The sequence below is a fragment of the Ursus americanus genome, chromosome 17 (assembly GCF_024610735.1).
Source record: "Ursus americanus isolate L20-20 chromosome 17, mUrsAme1.1.p, whole genome shotgun sequence".
In the NCBI taxonomy this organism is placed as follows: domain Eukaryota; kingdom Metazoa; phylum Chordata; class Mammalia; order Carnivora; family Ursidae; genus Ursus; species Ursus americanus.
In genome coordinates, this window is record NC_142143.1 from 15,426,245 (window position 1) to 15,448,017 (window position 21,773).

At 45.9% G+C, this 21,773-nt stretch overlaps 1 protein-coding gene across 3 annotated transcripts in view; it reads right to left on the reverse strand.

The window, feature by feature from the left end:
• The window catches only part of RFX4 (regulatory factor X4), a 136,044-nt gene that overhangs the window by 8,489 nt on the left and 105,782 nt on the right, over positions 1–21,773 (reverse strand). For 2 of the 3 annotated variants that reach the window (XM_045779781.2, XM_045779782.2), the window contains 4 exons: positions 15,096–15,215; positions 14,596–14,757; positions 3,250–3,412; positions 1,384–1,522 (listed from right to left, as the gene is read on the reverse strand). In XM_045779781.2, coding sequence (XP_045635737.1) covers positions 1,384–1,522; positions 3,250–3,412; positions 14,596–14,757; positions 15,096–15,215 — 584 coding nt within the window. Of the gene's footprint in view, positions 1–1,383; positions 1,523–3,249; positions 3,413–14,595; positions 14,782–15,095; positions 15,216–21,773 lie in introns of all 3 variants that reach the window. The other variant, XM_087868784.1, reaches the window with a different exon arrangement.

Sequence of the window (21,773 nt, forward strand, 5' to 3'; positions counted from 1 at the left end):
ACCTCTTTTCTGCAAGGATTACCGTGATGATGTGTAAAGTGCTCAGCACGGTGCCTGACAAATGACAAGTGTTCAGTAAAAGGTAGCTGTGGCTTTTGACAGGTGCCATGGCCCGTGACCCAGGGATACTAGACTTAATTTTTTGCCTTCAGGGGACTCTGGGGTTTCCTGTAGGAGTCAAGAGAAGTCAGTGATGACAACGGGGTGTGAGGAAGGTTACCAATAGAGGCGCTATGTGAGTCTAGAGCAGTGGGACCGCATGAGGTCCTGGAGAGAGGAAGGGCTGGTGTCAGGAGGTGCTGCAAAGACAGTGAGGTGCCGGTCCTGAACAACACACAGAAGGCTGGGGAAAGAAAGTCCCAGCCTGGGAGAACAGTATCCGCAAACCGCATAGGAGTTGGCATGGCTGGAGCAAATGGAGTGGGGCGGCTGGTCGGCCACAGAGGCAGGCAGAAGCCAGATGGTAACAAGTCATAAGAGACATGCCAAGGGACTGAACTTGACTCTGAATGCGACGACATGAAAAGAGGGAGAATGTTAATGGCCCGTCGGGTTTTTTCCAAAAGACTCCTCCAGCTGCAATGTAGAGGGTGGACCAGAGAGGGGCAAGTTCAGTGACACAGAGACCAATGGGAGGATTTTGTCCCCGTCTAGCTTAGCCTGAGCTGAGACAAGGACAGTGGGGGGTGCAGAGATGTTGAGGATGTAGAATTGAAGAGAACTGGTGACCAGTTGCCTTTGAGGCCAGAGCAACAGGAAGTGTTGGAGACAAGTAGAGGGCCCAACATCGGCATTACAGCTGCAACCACAAGTTCCATTCACCACAGGCCACAGAGGGGTGATCTGGTTTGTTAGAAAAGTGAAGAGCCAAGGGAAGTGTGTGGCTTGAGAACAATCTGATAAAGGGTCCATTTCAGGAGGATTCTCCTGGTGAGGTTGTGTGTGTGGATCAGACTGGAAAGGAACAGACGTGAGACCCAGAGGCCAGTTAGAATGACAGCCAAGTAACAGTCCTGACAGGACCCGATGAGGGCCGGCACCGGGAAGATGGGAGCCAAAGATTCCTATGTGGGGGTGGCTGCCTGTGAAAGGGCAGCAGACATGGCGGCTGACTGGATCCTGGGATTAGAGAGGATGGAACCAAAGACAACTGGCGGGCACCCACGTGCGTGAGAGGGAGTGGAGCGTGAACGCTGGCCGAGCACCCACTTCAGTGGGCAGCCACGGAAGGGTGGAAGTGATCCTGAGGAAAGGATCCTCTTCTCGTTGGTGACAGACATACATCGTTTACAGAAGGTACCTATTAGCTGTGTTAAATTGACTAGACTTGCCACCAGGCATCCTGAGGCCTGGGCGGGCAAGCAAGCAGGACCAGCAACTCACCTGAGCGGAGCTCCTGTGGTAAGGGGAATAGTGCAGCGGGCCAGAGATGGCTGTGTCATGGGGGAGGGCCGGGTACTGGCTCTGCATCGGGGGAGGGTGCTGGCTGCTGTAGCTCCCGTAGTTATAGCTGCCCGTGTATCTAAAACCAGAGAGCACCATGAATGTTGTGAGTCGGGCCGGGGTCAGCGGATCATTTTCACACCTCTAAAAATCAACCTCATCTTTTTTCCCTTCCCTTTTTGTTCTTCTCTCTTCTTTTCCATTTTTCTCCTGCTTTTTGGTTCTCCCCATCTCCACCCTGTTGCGGTGCGTTTCAACTCCCAGGCTGATATTCTTTCTCTCCTCAGCACGCCTCCCTTACCACTCAGAGCGCGCTCCGGGAACGAAAGCCAGCCCTGGGCAAAACATAATTAGTGACGGAAACCTCTACTCCTGTGCTGTTGAAAAGCCCCATATTATAGCCTGCAGTCCAACAGGAACCAAAGAAGAAATTACTTTGGGATTTATGTGTTGTATTGTTCAGGCCTTTGCTTGCCCGTGATGGGCAGGACGTTGTGTGTAGCTGGGAGCTCCCTCCAGGGCGAAACACCGGGACCGCTCAACCAGGCGTCAGAGACCCCAGTGCTACGCCTGGCTCCACCCCTTTCTAGCTGTGGGACCCTTGGGCGACTCTCAGTCTTGTTTCTCACATCTGTAAAAACGCTGGCCCTGGTTATTCTGGAGGGTCAGGTATGTGAAAACACTCTGTAAAATAGAAAGTCCTATGAAATACAGGATATTCTTATCACTGTTCTTCTTAATAACATCTCCACAGCAAAAACATGGACCTAAGACCACGTGGGTGTCTATTTCGTCATTCCTCCAGAATCAAAAGGCTTCCTGAAACAATTTTCAAAGTCTGTTCTAAAGGTGTGGAAAGACACTCTAAGAGGTCCCCTGAGAAAATAAAGGCTGCCCTCCCACTGGTCAGGGGCACCTGACCCTGGGGACGGAACTCGAGTCTGCCAGCCAGCAGCCAGGCCTGCGCCCGGCCTCGGGGTTGGCTCCTTGCTGCGTTATGCTGGGCTACCGTGTGGAAGACACCTGAGGGGGCCTCCTCCCATGTCCCCCACAGCTGCTCTACTGGAACCGCTCACCGTACCTGCATGGCAGAGTCTCGCCTTCTTGAGAATAAGGGGCCTTTTCACATCATAAGTGGTTTTCGGATGACTGCACATTAGACATTATTAGTGTCTTTTGATGAAGACACTGCGTGATGGCAAGAAGCTACTATGACTCAGGTAACACTTAATGGATTTGTAGTCCATTCGTCACAGCAAAAACACTACAGAGATTTGGGGGGGGGGATTGGCAAAACCAATGATTTGTTTCTTTGGGCACAAAGCACCATGGGAACCCACAAGGCTTCCTGAACCCCGTTAACAACTGCCGCTGTCCAGGGAGTGTCAGCCCTCAGGTGGGCAAGTCCTTCTCTGATCCAGTCACAGAAGACCTGGGCCCACCACGAGGCTCTACCGCCTGGGCAAACTGCTAGAACGGGGTCTTCTGCCGAGGCTCTAAAGCAGAAAAGAGGGAAGAACACAGGCTTTGGAGTCAGACAGATGCTCAGTCTGGGCCCTGCATCTACCATCTGTGACCCTACAGGACTGAACTTGAGCCGTTGTCTTTGTTTCCTCATCTGGGAAATGGGCTCGCTAATGCCCTACCTCCAGGGCCCTATGGGGACTGCAAGAGACAGCCATACACAGTGCGGCACTGAGCACGCTAGGAAAGCTCTGTGAAGGACAGCACTCTTCCTGCCCTTTGAGAAAACAACTGCTAAGTGAACCCAAATGTCAAAGTACAGTGGCATCCCACGTCACCTACCCGTGCTCCTCTCTGTGCGGATACACTGGTATCCTGTGTGTGACGGAGGAAGAAGGCACGTGAGTACTCCTCATACAGGGCAGCTGTTGGGAGTTTTCAGCTGGGGACCCTGCTGCTGTTGTCACCGTATAGGTCAGAGACCACGTGTATGACTGCATTGCTCCTGCAGGGACAAATTACGATGCACAAGTCACTCACACAGCTCTTCCATACCCCATTCTTAGAACACTTTAGTGGCCTCCCATGCTCTTTAAGCTGAAAGTCAAAATCTTTACCAAAGCACGTGTCTCTGTCCTGGCTGACCCCACGAGAAGCATCCCCCACCCCTGCCTTTGTTCTCTCTGATCCAGCCACAACAGCTTTCTTTCATTTGTTTCCAGAGAACACAATTCCCAGCACCACAGGGCCTGTGCACATGCTCTTCCTGCTGCCTGAAACCTTATTCTTCCCTTAGTGTGCCCACTCATTCCTCATTCTCAATAGAGAGAAGCTGTCTCCTACCCCAGACTAAGTCAGATCCCCCATTGCACTACAGTCCTTCATGGCGCCTACGACAATTTGTCATCTTACACCCATTTGTGAATGTGATGTACTGAATGTTTATCCCTCCTAGACTAGAAGCTCCATGAGGATCGGGGTCTTCTGTTTTGCCCACTATTGGACCTCTGGTGCTTGGCACAGAGCCTGGTGGCCAAAAATTTTTCAGTAAAAATTTTAAAAGGAAGAAAAGAGAAAGGAAAGATAGGAAGAAAGAGAAAGAGGGAGGGAAGGAGAGCGGACAAAAGCAAGCTCGGAGAGGCCCGGCCAAGTAACTTCTCAACACTCAGCGAAACAGGTGTCAGGGAGCCAACAAAGTGCTGTAAGCAGCCCTAAGTAGATTATTGGGCTCTGCCTGCCCAGGTCTTTTTGAAGATTATTAGACAGTGACCTTAACGGTGACCTATTCCATACATATTACTAATTCTATTAATTTACTTTTTAATTGGATACCTTGAAAGTGCTAGGGATTGGGAAGGGAAACTTAATTTAATTTAAAATTTATTTAAAACCCTCAAGATGCTTAAGAATTTTATGAGATGGTTAGACTATAAAAATGGTAATTTAAGAAATCACTGTGTGATACACTCATCAATTTCTGATAAATTTTTGAATGTTGGTCTAGTGGAAATAATTAAACCTATTTTAGGAGGTGGAGGGACTGGGCTCGAACGCCCCCTTGCAGGCACAGGGAAAACTGAAGAACTGGTTATGGGAGGTCGTTTTTAAGGGGAAGTAAACCTTGGTGCTTTAGTTCTGTGTTTTCTGCAGCAGATCTTTTCTATCTTAACATTCCTGGGGGAAGCTGAAGGAACAGTTTTCATTAAAAAATGTGGTCCGTTCCATCCCCAGGACTTTGCAAATGGCACATGAGTAGCTGCACTGAGAGGGAGCAGGTGAAAGTCAGAGTTGGTGGACCAGCCCTGTGCCAGTTACACGACAGACTCAGTGAGGGATACTCCGGGAGGCATGTGACAATGGAATCCTAACTGTGAACACATTTATTATTAAAAGAACTCTGCATTGAACTCTGTTGTAAACTGGAGAATCTTTCGGCATGCAAATAACGCCCTTTTTAAATGAAGGGACAAAGGTTCATTCCAAGAGCATGAGGGAGACACCATTAACGGAGCATCTCATACGGGCCCAGCACCGTGCTCAGTGCTTTCCAGATACCCTTCAAATAATTATCCCCACTTCACAGATGAGGAAACGGAAGGTTAAATCTGGAAGAATGTACGGGAGTGCACAGGAATACAGAGGATTCAAGAAAATAATATGAGTGTGGGAGTGAACGAAGCACTGAAAACTGGAGCAAAGCGTGCAGCCAGGACTGAGGCTAACATGCCTACTCGAACTCCTCCTGGCGGTGGGCCTTCACCTCGGCTCGGAGACTTTCCAGGAAACGATGCCACAGGGAAACCTGAGCCGTCAGGGCTGTAAGATAGTGAACAAACTGCTCAGGGGTCAGCCGTCCTTGGAATTCAGATCAAACAGGAACTTCTTTCAGATGCCCCCGTAAAGGTGACTGGGAACTGCGAGAGTGTCTCCTGCAGCAGCCTTCCAGCGGACGCCGGCCCTGGTTCTCGGACCGTTCCTTAGGCCCGCTCCTCAGCATGGTGGCGCCACGCCCAAGTCCAGTTCAGGGAAACTCAGAACGTTCACGTGCCCGAGGTCCTGGGCGGGGGCCAGGGGGGCTCCGAACCCCAGCCTGCCGTACGCTTTCCATTCTCTCGGTCATACTGCCTCTCTGCTCTGGGTCCTAGTCCTGCTGTGTCCTGGCTGGAAGATCTATAGGGCAAGCCTCCTAAAACCTTTCGTCAAACAGGCATGGTGACATCTATCTTGCAGAACTGTCGTGAGCGGTAACTGACACGAGCTTGGCACGTGGGAGGCTCTTGATGATATTCACTGTGAATTCAGGTATTCTTGCATCAGACTTCCTTAAAGTAGAAATTTCTCTATGTCCCATTTCAGATGCCAGGGAAGACAGACACATTTCTTGGGTCAGATTCTGTCACCAGGGATGAAATTTGAACAGCAACAGAAATTTAGCTAATTACGGCAAATTTCTAAACGTGCTTTTCCATAAAATCGTAGGTGTTCTTATTCACCAGTCTGGCTAACAGCACGCCTTCCTGGTTTGCACGTGTACGTCATACACAAAGAGATAATGACTTTAGCAGGCTCTCCGCTAGGCACCATTTATAGTAACTGCAAGAAGACTGGAAAGACAAAATTCCAAAATGATCATGCCCGGATGATTGGATTATGCATGATTGCCCTCCTCTATATTCTGCACTTCGTATGAAATCATATTGCTGTTATAAATTTTTTAAAGTATCCTTTTTATTAAAACAGGTTATCTCTAGGTGGTGGGATTAAGGCAGGCTTTAAAACATTTCTTCCTTTTGCTTATCTGTATTTTTCTATAATGAATGTGCATTGCCTCGGTGAAAAGAAAAACATTAAAATATATTAAAGAAATTTTACAATTGGAGATAGACTTGGAGCGGGGTGGGAAGTACTGGAGAACAATGAACCGGCCACAGCAAGCAAGTAATTAACCCTTCAAGCCCCTGGGACCTCGGCAGAGCACGGCGAGGTCAGTGGGTATTTAAAGGAGGCGGACCAGGAAGCCAAAAGATTTTGTCTTTTTCCCCAAGCAGGAGGAAGACATAGTGATAATAGCCATCACCTGAGAGAGTGCCGTGGCAGTTACTTTTGTGGGAGCCCCTGGAGCACAGCAGCTGTTCCTCATTCTTCTCTGTGTCCCCAACACAGTGTCTGCCAACTAGTAGGTGTGCAGTAAATGTTTGTTTCATTGACATTGTTGTTGAAGGAGTAAATGCTGCTAGAAATAGACGTTATCAAACAAAAAGCTAGTGGAACTCTTGGAAAAATGGGCTCCTGTGGTCTGGGAAACAAAACCCCTAAATGGCCATGTGCCAGCAATCTAACAGACCCACTCAGGCAGGCTTAAGCAGATTAACGCCTACTGGCTTGGGTGAGAAACCCTTTTTGCCTGGAGACCAGAAAAGAACACCCCTTACATTCCCTCCCTATCAGTGGGACCTCCAGTGAGAATTGCTGCTGCTTCTTTTTTAAGGAAACTAATAAAAGAAAATGTGTGCAGTTAACAGTTTGTGCTTAATTTTTAAGACCGCTTTAATGCTTTTTATTTATTGGTTAAGACAATAACAGACTTTCCCTATGTGCCTAATTCCCACATCTTTCTCTTATTCTCCCCTCCTTGTAAGCCCACCCTTACTTATAAGTCTAAGGATCGTGGAGAAAGCTCCCTGAGCTTTGAGAATTCCATAAAGATCCCGAAAGATCTAAGAGTCCTATGAAGACAAGTGTTGTCCATGTTCTAGTATTAAAACTGCAGGAGAGGAAGATTTTCTTTCCTTCCCATCCCCAACAAGATGTTTTTCTTCCCTGAGTTTTTGTTATTGTTGTCGTTTTTCCTGGAGGGGGTTTTAAACACAGGCTAGGAAGGGTGCTTGGAATATAATAGGCGGCCAGAAATAGCTTATTGAATAAATGAAGGAATGAATGGATAATTATCTGACATAAACCAGACCTCAAGCTACTTTCTTTTTATACACTAACTCACTGAATCTTGGCAATAACCTTTTGAGGTAGGTGGTATTACCTTCTTTTTTCAGGTGAGAAAATTGTGGCCCAAGAGTTGCTCAAATTCGAACCCAGATCCTGCCCAACTCCAAAGCTTTTCCACAACAGCGGCTTCTCACATTTGAATGTGCGTTTGAATCTCTGGAGATCTTGTTAAAATGCAGATTCTGATTCAGTAAGTTGGGAGTTGAGCCAGCAATTTTGCATTTATAACAGGCTTCTAAGTGCTGGTAATGCTCTTGGTCCGTGGACCACACTTTGAGTAGCAAGGCTCTCGAAGCCACTGCCTCCTCTCACGCATGCTGTGTGCCGAGGGCCAGTAAAGATCAGAAGTTGTAAGGTGCTGGTATAGACTTGTGAAAATCCAGGCTACTTTCCAGGCTACCTGGCCATACCTTTCCCTCAGATCTTGAACTAAACTATTTGAACCTTTTCCCCGCTAGGATTCTATGCACCGCCACAGATGTTGTTCAGGTTTTGATCTAAGCTAAGCCTTTTGTTAGTACCTTCCTGAGAAATAAGCTCCTTTTAAGTACGTCTAGATGCTAGAGCTGCCTATACAGTAGCCATGAGCCACAGATGGCTCTTTACATTCAATTAAAACAAAATACAATTAAAAAATTCAGTTCGTTAATTGCACTAGCTACCTTTCAAGCGCTCAGTAGCCCTGTGTGCTTAGGGTCTACTGTTTTGGACAGCTCAGATTAAAAAGAAAAAAAAAAAAAGCTGCCATCATTACAGAAAGTTCTATTTGAACGGTGTTCTCCCTTACAGCATTTGCTGCTAAGCAAACATTTCGTGTAAGCTTCAAGACTGAGAACAGGAAAAGAAGATTTCCTATGTATATTTAGCCCACTGGCCATTTGGCCTCCAGGGAATAGTGCTTGAAGGAGAATACTTGCTGAAGTTGCAAACGTCATCTGTTTGGGTGACCTTATCAGTAGCTCCCTGGCCAAAATCTCATTGACAAAACTGACCGGGATCCGTTCCCAGAGAGAGATGCTGCTTCAGAATCTGGCCCTGCCCACCTCTGCAGCTTCCCCTGCTGCCACTTTCCCCTTATTTGACCACGTTAGTCAGTCCTCACTACGCCAGGCTCTTCTCTGCCTCAGGCCTGTGCCCATGCCGTTCCCCACGACCTAGAAGGATCTTTTCCTCTTCCCAGACTTTATGTGGCTGACTTTCTGATAATGTGCGTCTTGGATAATCGCTACCTGCTCAGAAGGGCCTCGGCGGACCATTTCCTAGCACACTCTTATTCTCATTATGACCATTTGGAATGGTTTACTGACCTGGTCGTTCACTTCCGTATTTACTCTCTTACCCATGAGGATTTAAGTATCATGAAGGTGGCCACACGGCCTGATCTTATCACTCTGTACCTCCAGGACTCGGCACAGATTAGACACGGAAGAAGTCAACAGAAGAATGGATGAGCAAAAGAGATTCAACAATATGTTTTCAGTCCCAGCGCTTATTTCCTAATTCCATTCCTTTAGAGAAAAGAAAGCAGCGGGGCTGGAGGAGGAGGGATTCACTGGCAGGGAGACTCCGAGGAAGTGTCAGTGAGTCATCGCGGGCTCCGTGGCGGGGCTGCCGTGTCCACCATGGCCCACGCGTTTTAGCTGCCCTCCGAATAACGGAGCTTTTGTTATTTGGAAAGAGTAGGGGCCAGTTATCCTTGTTACATCCTCAACCGATGAAGAGAAAATGCAGCTGGGCAGGCCAGATGTTCTACAGTTAGGGCCATTGATTAGGAATTTGCCTTTATTTCTTTAGGCGTCGGAGCATCTCAGTGATTTAATTTGCTGGTTTTGTGGTGCAGGGAACCCATGGTGGGAAGGTGAAAACATGAGTTTAATAGTTAACTTTTATTGTCATTGCTAAAGGAGGGAATACTTCAAATGACATCATAAACCAGGTCTTCGAGCCCTTCCGAGGCCTCACAGGGCCAGAGCGGGAGCTTTACAGTTTGCGTTTAATGACATTAAAGAATTGCAGCCCAATGTCATGTTAAGTGGGCTGGTCGGTTTGGCACCACCTGCCACGCTCCTGAGGAGGAAAAGAGCCCGTTTTCCTTAACAAAAATGAAGGTTTCTGACCTTTGCTGGGCCAAGAGGGAGGCAGCAAGCTCGCAAAGTTAGGGAAGAAAATGGATAAATGGGCTAGAGTTTACCTCGTGGAAATCTGTTGGAATGGAATCCTTTACCCAGTCACTTTACATGGCCTTGCCATAGACTTGAACATGCCCAATCGAAATCAGCCAGTTTCAGGTTCCATTTTAGGTGCCCGATATTCCTTTCCTTTCACTTTCTTCCACACCCCCCTCCATGCCTTTAAAAACAATTAATGAAAACAGTCCTAAGAAAGCATATTTAGAAATACATGTAGGTATGGACGCAGAACGAGACAGAGCCATAGATAAGCAGAGTGGCTGTTTTCCCAGTAAGTCATAACTCATTATCTGTAATAAAGGACTTTGTATTCACTAGTACTTGTACCAAAGGATGCCAAAAGATTATGTGCAATGAATTAATTTTCTCTTTGTGCTCACCAAGCAGACATAATACTGTTCTCTTTTTCGCAGCTGAAAAATGGGGAAGTGTCCATCGAAAGTGAGACACTGTTATGTGGAAGAGTTGCAGACATCTGACTGGCCTTGACTCTAAGTCGAACTTGGTAATACGTACATCATCTGAGCGATGATATTCAGAGAATGCTAGAGACCCAGCAAAATAACTAGGTCACATAAAATTTCACATAACATTTTAATAAACTTTTTAGCAGCGGTGGTTTTGTTTTGTTTGAGTTTCCCCACTTCTTTATTTCTTGGTTTCTGGTTTTTCCTTTTTAAAAATTTGCTTTTGCTTTTTTTTTTAATTGTTAACCACTTCAGATGATTTTTGGAAAGTCATGGTATATAAATCAGCCAGTAATTTTAAGACGGAAATAAAAATTAACTGGGCATGAAGACCATATGTTGAGTTAAAGAAGCATGGCAAATGCATTTTATAAGATACACAATTGTTTTCCAATTCATAATATCGGTCAATGAAATATTTGCACAAATCCCCAAATTTAAGAAACCTACCACAGTATATTTCCTAATATCTTGGTGTATATCAGGGATACATGTGCTTATAATGCAATATCTATAAAACCATACATGTTGTTAGGAAATTATGTTTATGTCTCCTCCAAGACCATGACCCACATGCATGCCAAGATCCAGTCCAATTTAGCAATGGAGTATTTCAAAAGTGGTACTTGAGAAAAATATTACACATAGTTTTATCTAGGATGACATTTTTAATGCCCCGTGGAGATGTCTGAGAACAAAGCAGGAATGTGCCAAAATCTTCAAAGGTTACGATCATCTGAAGAGAACCTGTTTCACATTTGTTTTTCTAAGAAGCTACGTTTATGACTCTTGAACACATTGCACAGAAATCTCTGAACACATTTATGATATTCCTGTGGCTTTGACTATCACACCTGCCACACCTTGAGGCCTTCACAGTGCCGTGAGGAAAGCCAGGCAGACTCACTAGCTGGACAAGAGTTATGAAGAGATTCTAGACGTCCTGCCTTCACAGCCCTCCCGTCCGCTTCTCTCCTTAGTCTCCTTGCCTCTCACCCAAACCGCTTCTGCTCCACAATGCACCACTGTTTGATTTGCATAATTTCCCTGTTTATTTTCGCGGTAAGGGTGTTATTACCCACTGGCTCACGCGTGTCTCGCAGGGGGGCGGGGGTGAGGCTGAGAGCCGTTCTTACCGTCCCGGTGGCGGGACCCTGGGGATCGCTGCCCCATGCTCCTGCCGTGGGAGGCCCCTGAGCGGCTGAAGAGCTGTGAACAGGGCTCAAGTTCTCTTCCCATTTCGTTTGTAGTGAAAAAGGGGGTTCTTTCCCCTAGGACTCCTCTCCCCAAGCCTCCTAAGCAGGAATTATAACAGCCCACAACGGAGGGAAAATGGGAGGGAGGCGGGGGGGGGGGGGCGTGTTCCTCCTCAAAGTGGAGACAAAACAGGAGTCCAGGTGCATCCATGTAAACAAACAAGCGATGCCAAAATGTAAATTTCCACAGCTGAGGAGGGCTCCTTCCAGCTGTGCGCCCCAAGTGAGGTCCAAGCTCCATCCAATGGCAGTTACTGACCGCCCTACTGCTCAATACTCTGAAGAATCCAGGCTCCTTAGCCGTCCCTGACAAAGGACCGCTGGGATCATTGGCACGTTTCCGCCCCTGGCAGAGGGCAGGAGAGGGCAGGCACGTTATAGGCTCGTAAGCACTGCTCATTCCCTCTCCGAGTAGCGCCAGTTCCTGAGGGAAAGGAAACCTGAGGGAAGGAATGAATCGAAGATTCCTAGGGTGTATACTCTGTGTTCTCTGAAAATGACATGCTCCCTCTTGCCTCCAGGTCCTCGTATGAACACTTACTCCCTCTGCCCAGACTACCTTCTCTCGCATTCGGTCTTCCCGGAACCTCCTGGTACACGGCCTCCTTTTGTGCTCCTCTATTCCCTTCTCCCAGATCAGCCCAACTTAGCACTCATCACATTATTTGTGACTGCCAGCTTGCTTAGCGGGACCCTAACCTCTAAATAATAAACTCCCAGGAGGCAAGGACCTGAAGTGTTTAGTACACAGGAGCCACTGGAGAAATCATTATTGGATAAATGAATAGATAAATGGATGGACGTGTAAACGAATGGATGGGTGAAAGACAACATCCTAAATAGGACAATCTCACCCTATTTATTTGGTCTTTAAAAACATGCAATTTGGTCCCTCATCTATTCTGAAAACAATTCTATTCTAAGTAGAACTAGGATAGAATTAAGCCCAAGCATGCTGTGAGGGTCTGGAGGAAAATTCGAACGTGGAGGGTGAGGGAAACGAAGATGAGTAGCATTTCATCAGGCAGAGGGGGAAGGAGGAGAGCCCCGGAGGGGGAGCAGTGTGAGAAGCGATCTGGAGAACAAGTCTGCTCCCAGGCTTGAGTGCGAGGCGGTGGACTCTGCCCCACACTTTGAGGCCGCACGGCTTCAGGGAAACCTGCCCAGTGGGCAGCGAGCAAGTGGGCGGACGAGAGTGGAGGCAGGTCGCCTGCTTGAGAGCCCGCTGGGTGTCCACGAGAGGTGGGGAGGGCCCGAACACACGGCAGCGGTGGGATGGGAAGAAGTGGGTCTGTCATTTCCCAGCCGCTCTCTGCAGTTACATGAGGCCATGTGCCTGAGTCCTTGCTGGGGGGATGTAAGTGCAAGGGACACGCACCACCTTCAGGCCAGGGCCTGTGAGAGAGTGGGCCTTCCTGTCCACACCCACCTTCTATTTCTGTCAGCTGGTTGCAGACTTGAGGAAGCCCAAAGGCGGTGGGCCTTGAGCTAGCGTGTATCAGAATCACCTGGAGGCGTGTTGAGCAAATCTCTGGGCCTCGCCCCTAGTTTTTCTGATTCAGAAGGCCTGTGACCGGACCTGGTAATGAGCATTTCTAACACGTTTCCAGGGGATGCCGAGACTGCTGGTCCACGGACCGCACTTTGAGAACAACTACCCTGGGGTGTGGTGCAAGCTAATATTGAAAGAGCAGATGTTTCCAAATGGTTGCATTAAAGAGCGCCTCCTCTCTGACATGAACACCCTGCCAGGACTGTCTGCAAGCACAAGGTTGGTTTCTCCTGTGTTAATTCCATACATTTTGGAATACAGTTTGCTACAGTAGCTTAGCCTATCCTAACAAATACAGGAGCTGAGGGAAAGATTTGAAGCTGCTTCCCAGGTTTGGAGTTGCCTAACTGGGAGAATAGTTAAGCAGGTTTGGAAGGAAAGAGGATGAATGGATTATCACAGTCTTAGGAGCCCTCCACCCCACGAGGACTGGTCGTTCCGCCAGCCCAGCCCCACGCAGGGCCCATCTAGCAGAACGTTGTCTCTGCCTTTCATTCCTCTCCTGTTACTTCCTTGTCAGATTCTAAGGCTGCCCTCGCGTGTCCCCTCTCTCCTGCAGGCTTCCCTCCTGCCTGCCAGAGTTCAGATTGGAAGGGAGGGGACTGCTGTTTCCTCCGGCCCCTGTAGCATCGGCCGTAGCCCTCACCTTCTAGGCATTAATCACAGTAACCCCTTCTATCTGGATCGTACCTCACTGTTAGCAAAGTGGTTTGGCCTTTCTTACCTCATCTGATCCCCACGGCAACCACATGAACTGCTCTGGAGGCGTGCACACACGCACACGCACACACACACGCACAGTGGTATCATACATTAGCTAACACTTGTTGACTAGTCCACCTACACAATCTCGTTTCCACAAGTCTCACGAGCAATGTCTTAAGGACGTCTGTTGAATGCCTCAGTGAGTGTGGTGCCCAGAGCAAAGGATTCAAGCTTCTCACCCTTTGCTTCTCCTCCACAACCTTGCAGTGTTATTGTGAGACAATTACCCCAATTACACCTGACCTTAGCAGCTAGTTAGTATTAGCCTTGTATCACCTCTTCTTCTCCATTTCTGAACCGTGTCGTGGCGTTCAAGATCCTTCAGGATGTGACTCCAGTTTACATGTCCAGCCTCACAAGATCCCTTCACAGACCTCCTACATTTTAGACAAAGTTTCCCATGCCCTGAGAAGGCCCCATGCGTCCCCACCCCTGTGCACCTGTTCACACCACCCTCTGTCTTGAATGCCCTTCAGCTCCACCCTCCCCAGCTAAAATGAAGATCCAGTCCTTTGTGAGGTCTTCCTTGGTGCCTCCCACCAGAGGGAGTCTCCGCTTCCTCGGGAACCCATAGCATCAGTCTGTACCTTGCTTATGGCCCCCACCTCAATGTAGTTGCCACGTCTTAGCATCTGACTTCCTGGCTGCCCCACTTCCCAGAGATGCCTCTCAATTTCTGGCTCACAGAAAGCTCCCTTTCTCATGTTCAAGAAAGAATGGCTGTGTATTAATTTGTGTCTTACACCATTTTCATCATTTCAGTGGCTTAGTTGGGGGGTGGCGATAAGCATGGAGAATATGCACATACGAATAAACGAGTAACTGCAAGACATCTGTAAATCCAGACAGACGCTTGGCATTGGTTTTGGGGGGTTGATGGGAAGAACGTTTTTCCAGAAAGCTCTTGCTTTAAATACCAACTCCGCACTCGAAGCCCGTGGGGGACTTTTCGTTACCTGTGGTGCTGAGGCCCGTGTACTCAGGGGATGGGTTGCTGACGGGGGAGGAGGGAGGCGGCACTTCCACGGACGTGGCAGATTTTGCTGGCGAAAACGATGGCACCGGTGAAGGGGTTGGCGGGGCGGCCTCCGTCAAGACAATCTCTTCTCGGACTTCTGCTACGGGTAGAGAAAGGGTGGGTCCTCAGAGCCAAACATCAAGGCAAGTTGTCTCCGAAGGACTTTAAAAATTGAAATATTCTTTCTAATCTGTGTCATGTCACCCCTCTGCTTCAAGCCTTTTGATGATTTTGCGCCACCAGCATGGCGTGCAGGGCAATTCCATACACACGCGTGCCCCCTCTAAAGAAGAAAAGACATCATTGATTTCACACCATTTGGCCTGCCCACTCCACCTAGATTCTTTGGAAGGCAGAGCTAAAGAAACACAGAGCATGGAAGTAAGGATACGCATCAGATTGCCACGTGGGGCATTTCCCAGTGAAATGCTGGCTTACCAGTGCTTCCCTCTCCTTTCATGGCTCGCAGGAGCTCATTGGCCCGCTCCTGACAGTGCAGGGATTCTAACAGGTAGAGCACGTAGTCATCAAACATCAAGTGAATTAAGTGAAAAGACCCTGGTGAGAGAAAATCCAAACAGAAAGGTAAGTCATGGCAGCTCGTATATGCCCCTCCATCTGCTCAACAGCCCATGTTACACTGGGCTCCACTGCTCTGTTCAAGACTCCCGTTCCCCGCTCCATTATCATCTCCGTGTGGTCCAGAGTCGATCTTCTTTGCTGTACCCTCATCTCAGCCCATATGCTTGACATAAGATAAGCATCACTGACACTTTGCTCAATCTGGCTCTTCAAAAATGGCACCCATTGAGCCATCTATCCAAATGCCATTGAGCCATCTGAGCCCTCACAGACCCACCGGCCTCATCCTCATCTGAGCACCACTCACTTTGTTCAGCTTGTACCAACATGGTGTCTTTCAGTTTTATCTCTTCCACAGTATGTCTTATTTCCCGGATTGGACTGTAAGGATGTCCATGGCAGGGATTTTGCCTTCTGGTTCCCTATACTGAAGTACCTGACCTAACTCTAAGAGCGGAACTGAAAATTAAAATTTGCAACAACTGAAATATTTCATTAAATGTTTCTGAGACCTCTGTTTAACACATGGTTCTTAGAAAAGGTATTAGATTGAAAATATATGGTATTCTCGAATAGTACTCTTCATTCTTAGATTGTTTCCTTAAAAAGGATGTAAACAATCCTCTCCGAAGATTTTTCCAAAGTGCCAGTCTCTGTGCTCAAAGTCTTATACTTTCTCATCTAATCTCTACAACCAAGCCCATAATTGTATTCCTATTATAACACATTATTTCAAAACCCTCTTTTCCTGCATGTCGTGCTGCCACCATGACCAGTGGAATGATCCACATGTGGAAGGGGCTCGATCAATGTCTGCTGTAATCAAGCCTCAGGAATGCCAGAGCCAGAGGGGCCAAACCTTCATCTCCAGTCCCATGCTTCCAACTCCCAAGGGGACATCTCCATGTGGCTATTCTGCTTCCAATGAAATGTCCGAAATCTCTCACCCACCTATGTACAGCTGACCTCCTCTTCCCATTTCCCTCTAGTTTGCTTTTTTAGAGGACCTGGAAGACTCTCTGGTATTACCCATACTGTGATGCCATCATCACCACCATGACTATTACCACTATCCTAGTCATAGTCGTCATCATCATCATGGTCTACTGAATGCTTACTCTGTGCTCAGCTCTGCTAAGCACTTCACACACATCTCCTCCTTACCACAGACTGGGATAGGTGGTACAGTCCTCCCTTATGGAGTGGGAAAGGAGTCTCTCCATTAGCAGTATGTAGGAATTTGCCTCAGCTTGGTCTGGCTCCCAAATCTGTTCCCGTTCCCCTACAGATCACCCAGTTCGGTCTGCTCACAGCACAGATGGGAAAATCAAAGACTAGGCCCCAGAAGGGCCCTTTGAGTTGGGAGCTATGCCTTTTCAAGTCTCAGGGATAATAGCTCCAGTTTTACAACTGGTTAGTGCACGGTACTTGTAAGAAATAAGATGTTGGGGGCCAGCTGGGGTAACTAGATGGCACCTTCTTGGAGGAATTCATCAATTTTCTTCTTATTTGTACCTGGCTTCTACACACACACACACACACACACACACACACACACACCCTTCTATAGAAGGCTATAGAAGAAAATCCACGGCTTAACCCTGAGGCCAGTGGATGCCCAGCAGGTCACACACACCAACTCCTATACTCTCTCTCTTCAGAGCCTGCCACAACCTCCAGTCCTGGTATCCACAAAACTCGAGGCCAGGGTCCCCATCGTATACTTTCTCAACATTCTCCTTCATTCCCAGGGTCTTGTGCCCATTTGAAATTCAGAAAAGGGTCAGGTTGTGCTAAGTCACCGTGAGATGCAGGCTCCAAAGCTCACCTTTCCATCCACTTCCCCCGAACGGGTCCCATGAACTACCGAGGGGGTAGAGCGTTGTGGGTAATTGCATGGGCTCTGGATCAATCTGCCCAGGCTGAGGCTCAGCCCTGCCACTTTGTAACTTAGTCCCTGGCTGAGTCACTCCTAGTAAATGTTAAAAACAATTTCTTGACCCATTACTTGAGCCCTTGCTCTGTGGCAGATCCATTATCTGTACGGACCTGAGTAAATGTGCAGCTTTATTATCACACTTAGTCCTCGTCACAACTATAGGAGATGAGTGATACTCTCCTTTTGCAAAGGAGGACACTGAGACTTAGGTAAACTAAGTGTCCAGTGTTACACAACTGATAACTGGCAGAACTGGGACTTGAACCCAAGACTGTCTAATACTGGAGTTGTTCTTCAATCATTGTGCAACACAGCTCTCTAAAAGGGGGACAGTACAACCCCTTGTTTTGGTTACGGAAGTACTAACCATAATGAGGAAAAGGACACACTAGATGTTCAATGAATGGAAACTACTTGTTATCTGTAAAGTCCCTTTTGTTCCTGATGTTTTAAGATCCCATAAGATAGCATATCATAATATAATTGTTTTGCTCATCTAGCCAGAGGGGTCAAAAGACAGCATCAAATACTTAAAGGGTCTTCAAAATCAAAAAACATTTGCTGCAATGTTGCTATGGGTCAGTGAGGAGAGAAAGATAGAACCATGCTGGGGAACAACGAACCAGAATGGAAAACTCTAGATGATGACTTTAGTAGTTTTGTCACAGGCAGATGCCTTGGAAATCATCTACACACCCTTCTCTTTTATAGATGAAGAAACAAGGATCTGGCGAGGTGAGGAAATCTGCCCAAGACCGCACAGTTAGAAACATCCGACCTGGGCTGGAGGCCAGTACCATGGGGCAAGTGTTGATTTGGAGCGTCAAGCTCTCTTCCTTAATGGCTCTGATCAGTTACCCGACTGGTCTGTCATTTTCAATCACCTTTTGAAGAGTTTGTACCTGCTTACTATTGTGCCACGTGCTCTGAGCACGCAAGAAACTAAAAGCTCAGTCCCTGACTCCTCAGAAGCTACAGGGTCCCGCGTAGCAGAAGTCAATCATTAAGATAATTGGGCAACAAATAGTTCAGTGCTGGAGGCGGGGGGTCAAGGCCACAGGAACAGTGCAAGGAGAAGAAGAGGGCAAAGTGAAGAAGGGGGACCCAGAAAGACAGAGAGGGAGAGAGAGGGAGAGGGGGGCAGGATGGAGGGAGGAAGAGCGATACATCAAAGACAGATGGGAGAGAGACGGTTACAGCTAACGTCCCCTGCTTTATTTCTCTCCCTAGTACTTATCACCATTCCCTATACTTTATAACTTGTCTCCATCACGTGCCTCCCTACACTGGACTATAAGCTCCATAAATGCAGATGTTTATCTGGTTTTTCCCCCACTGTTCTCCATATCAAGCGTCTACAACAGTGCCAGGCACAGAGCAGAGGCTCAATGACGATTTGTTAGATCAAGCAATCAAATGTGCAAGCACCGTGTACCATGTGCACTGTGCTAAGCTCTCTTTCCGGCAACACTGTGAGGCGGGCGTTATTATTATCTTCAACTAATACGTGGGGAAGTGAAGCCTCAGAGGGTTTAAACAACTTGCCTAAAGTCACAGAGTCAGCATCAGACAAAGGAGACTTTTGTTGCTGTCGCTACGTGTTAACATAGTTGATCACATTTCATAGAATCAAAGCATTTCTCTTTTCTTATGAACAATTTCAATATATAGAAAAGTACACACAATTTTAAAATGAATGGCAGTGTGCTCAACTCCCGGCTTATAGCGTCTTCATATTTTACTATGTTTGAATCCGATTTGTTTTTTAATTGAAGATAAAGATGAGGCCTCTGTGTTCTCTTCCTTAATTGTATTTCTCTGCCTCCTGGTGTTTGTCCTGAGTTAATTGCTGACTTGAATTCTGTATTTATTTGTTCTACTCTTACTACATATAAGTACGTATCCATAAATAACATATGGTGTTGTTTTCTGTTTTCGCACTTGATGTAAATAGTTTCATACTTCACAGTCTACAACTTGCTTTTGACGATCTGTCCACATGGATGCGTGCAGCTCGAGCTGGACGGCCACGGTTGGAATATTCCACACTTTGTCTATCCATTCTCCTGCTGAAGGAGTGTAGGTTGTTTGTAAGTTTCCACTATTGGAAACTGACTCTAATGAATATTTTCTGTACCTGTTTTCTTGTGTCTGCTGGGTCCAAGAGTGCCTGCATCTTCAGTCTTACAAGATAGTGTCCAGTTGCTCACCACGATTTTTTACATTCCTACTGATGGTCCTTGAAATAAAATATTTGCCAGTCTGAAGGGTGTGAAATATTATCTTATTGTCTTTATAATTTGCATTACTCTAATTACTAGAAAGGTACACATCTTTTCAAATGATTATTGTCCATTTGAATTTCCCCTTCTGTGAATCACCGATTCATATTCTTTGCTCATTTTTTTGTTGGGGTATTTGAATAATATTGGGGTATGTGAATTTCTATTGGGGTATTTAAACAATTTATTTAGAGGGGTTTATTATATATTCAGTTTGTTTGTTATATGCACTGCAAAATATGTTCTCCTTTTCAGTGGCTTTTAACTTTGTTTATGGTGTGCTTAATAAACACAAGTTTGAAATCCAAATGTATAGTTATTTTTGCAATATTTTCTTTATTTTTTTTTGGTGCCTTTTAAAATAAATAATTTACTACTTCAAGATCATAAAGATATCATTCCTTATTTTCCTCCGAAAGTTTAAAGTCTTCCCCCCTCCCCCATTTAGATGTTTCCTTTCAGAAGTTGTAGACAAGGGGTCTTATTTTCTATTTTTGTAGAAGATGCTTGTCCAAAAGAAATTTGCCTAATACATAGGTTTTTAATGCCTTCTGTGTCATATATAGCATCCTCTCATTTAATAGACAAGGGAGCAAGGATCTGATGAGGGGAAGACAAGTTTCGTATCCGTCTGCCTTGGGCACCTCTGTTCTTTTCCATTACTCTACTGATCTAACCCTGTTACAAACCCACACTGTCTTATTCGATAACAAATGTGAATTGCAGGTAAGCCAGACCCTACATCTTGTTCTTCTTCACCTTCAAAATGTCTTTACTATTCTTGGCCCTTTGCTTTTCCACATGAATTTTAACATCTGATGGTCAAAATCAAAGGGAAAATATTAAGAATTGGACTAGAATTCTATTGACTTTGTTATTAATTTATAGAAAGAGCTCCTTGATGTTGGGTCTTTCTGAATATGAATGAGGTATATTTCAATAATATTTTAAAAAATTCTCCTTGAAGATCTTCAAACAATTTTTGTTAGAATGATTTTATAGGTATTTTTTAGTTTCTTTTGCTATCTTGAATGGCATATACGTGTGTATATTTATATATACTATGATATATACTTAGTATATGTAGGTAAACATACACACACTCAATTATATTTTCTAATAGGTTCTGGTTAGTGCTAAGAATACCAATGATTTTTTTAAAAAAACTGAATCAAATAATCTGGTTGAATTCTTATTTGTTCTATTAGTTTTAGATAGTCTTTTGTTAGCCATCATGACATCTATAACAAAAGGCAATTTTGTATTTCCTTTCCAATTCTTAGATTTCTTTTCCTTTTCTTATTCCATTGGCTAGGACTTCCAGTCAATATTTATTAGAAACAGTGTTAAAAGGCATTCTTGTCGGGGCGCCTGGGTGGCTCAGTTGGTTAAGTGACTGTCTTTGGCTCAAGTCATGATCCTGGAGTCCCAGGATCGAGTCTCGCATTGGGCTCCCTGCTCAGCAGGGAGTCTGCTTCTCCCTCTGACCCTTCCCCCTTCATGCTCTCTCTCTCAAATAAATAAAATCTTAATTAAAAAAAGGCATTCTTGTCTTCATACCAGTTAGTATGATATTCACTGCAGAGTTTTGGTTGCCCTTTAAACCTACTAAGTAAATTCCCCTCTACTCCTAGTTTGCTAAGAGTTTTTAAAAATCGTATCTGGGAGCTGAATTGTATCAAATCCTTTTTTTCCTCAACATCTATAGAGATGATCATATGATTTTTCTCATTTAATCTGTTAATAGTATGTGCCAATTAGTAATTTTTCTGACTTTGAATCATACTTGAATTCTTTTTATTTTTATTTTTTTATTTTTTAAGATTTTATTTATTCGACAGAGAGAGAGGCAGCCAGAGAGAGAAAGAACACAAGCAGGGGGAGTGGGAGAGGAAGAAGCAGGCTCCCAGCGGAGGAGCCTGATGTGGGACTTGATCCCAGGACCCCATGATCACGCCCTGGGCCAAAGGCAGACGCTTAACGACTGAGCCACCCAGGCGCCCCCATACTTGAATTCTTGCCATAAACCTTATTAATCATGACTTTGAAAATTTTGCTGCTAAATTTGATCTGCTAGTATTTTATTTAGAAGGTTTCATCTGTATTTATGTGGTTGGGTCAGAATTTTCTTTTCCTCTACCATTCTTTCGAGATTTTGAAATTGAGGTTATATTAGCTTCATAATTGAGGTTATATTAGCTTTATGAGTTGTATAGCTTTCCTTTTGTTTTTATTGCCTGAAACATCAATCTTCATGTTCATTTTCATTAACTAAGGATTTTATGTTTCTTAAAAGTTTAGTAAAAGTTGCCT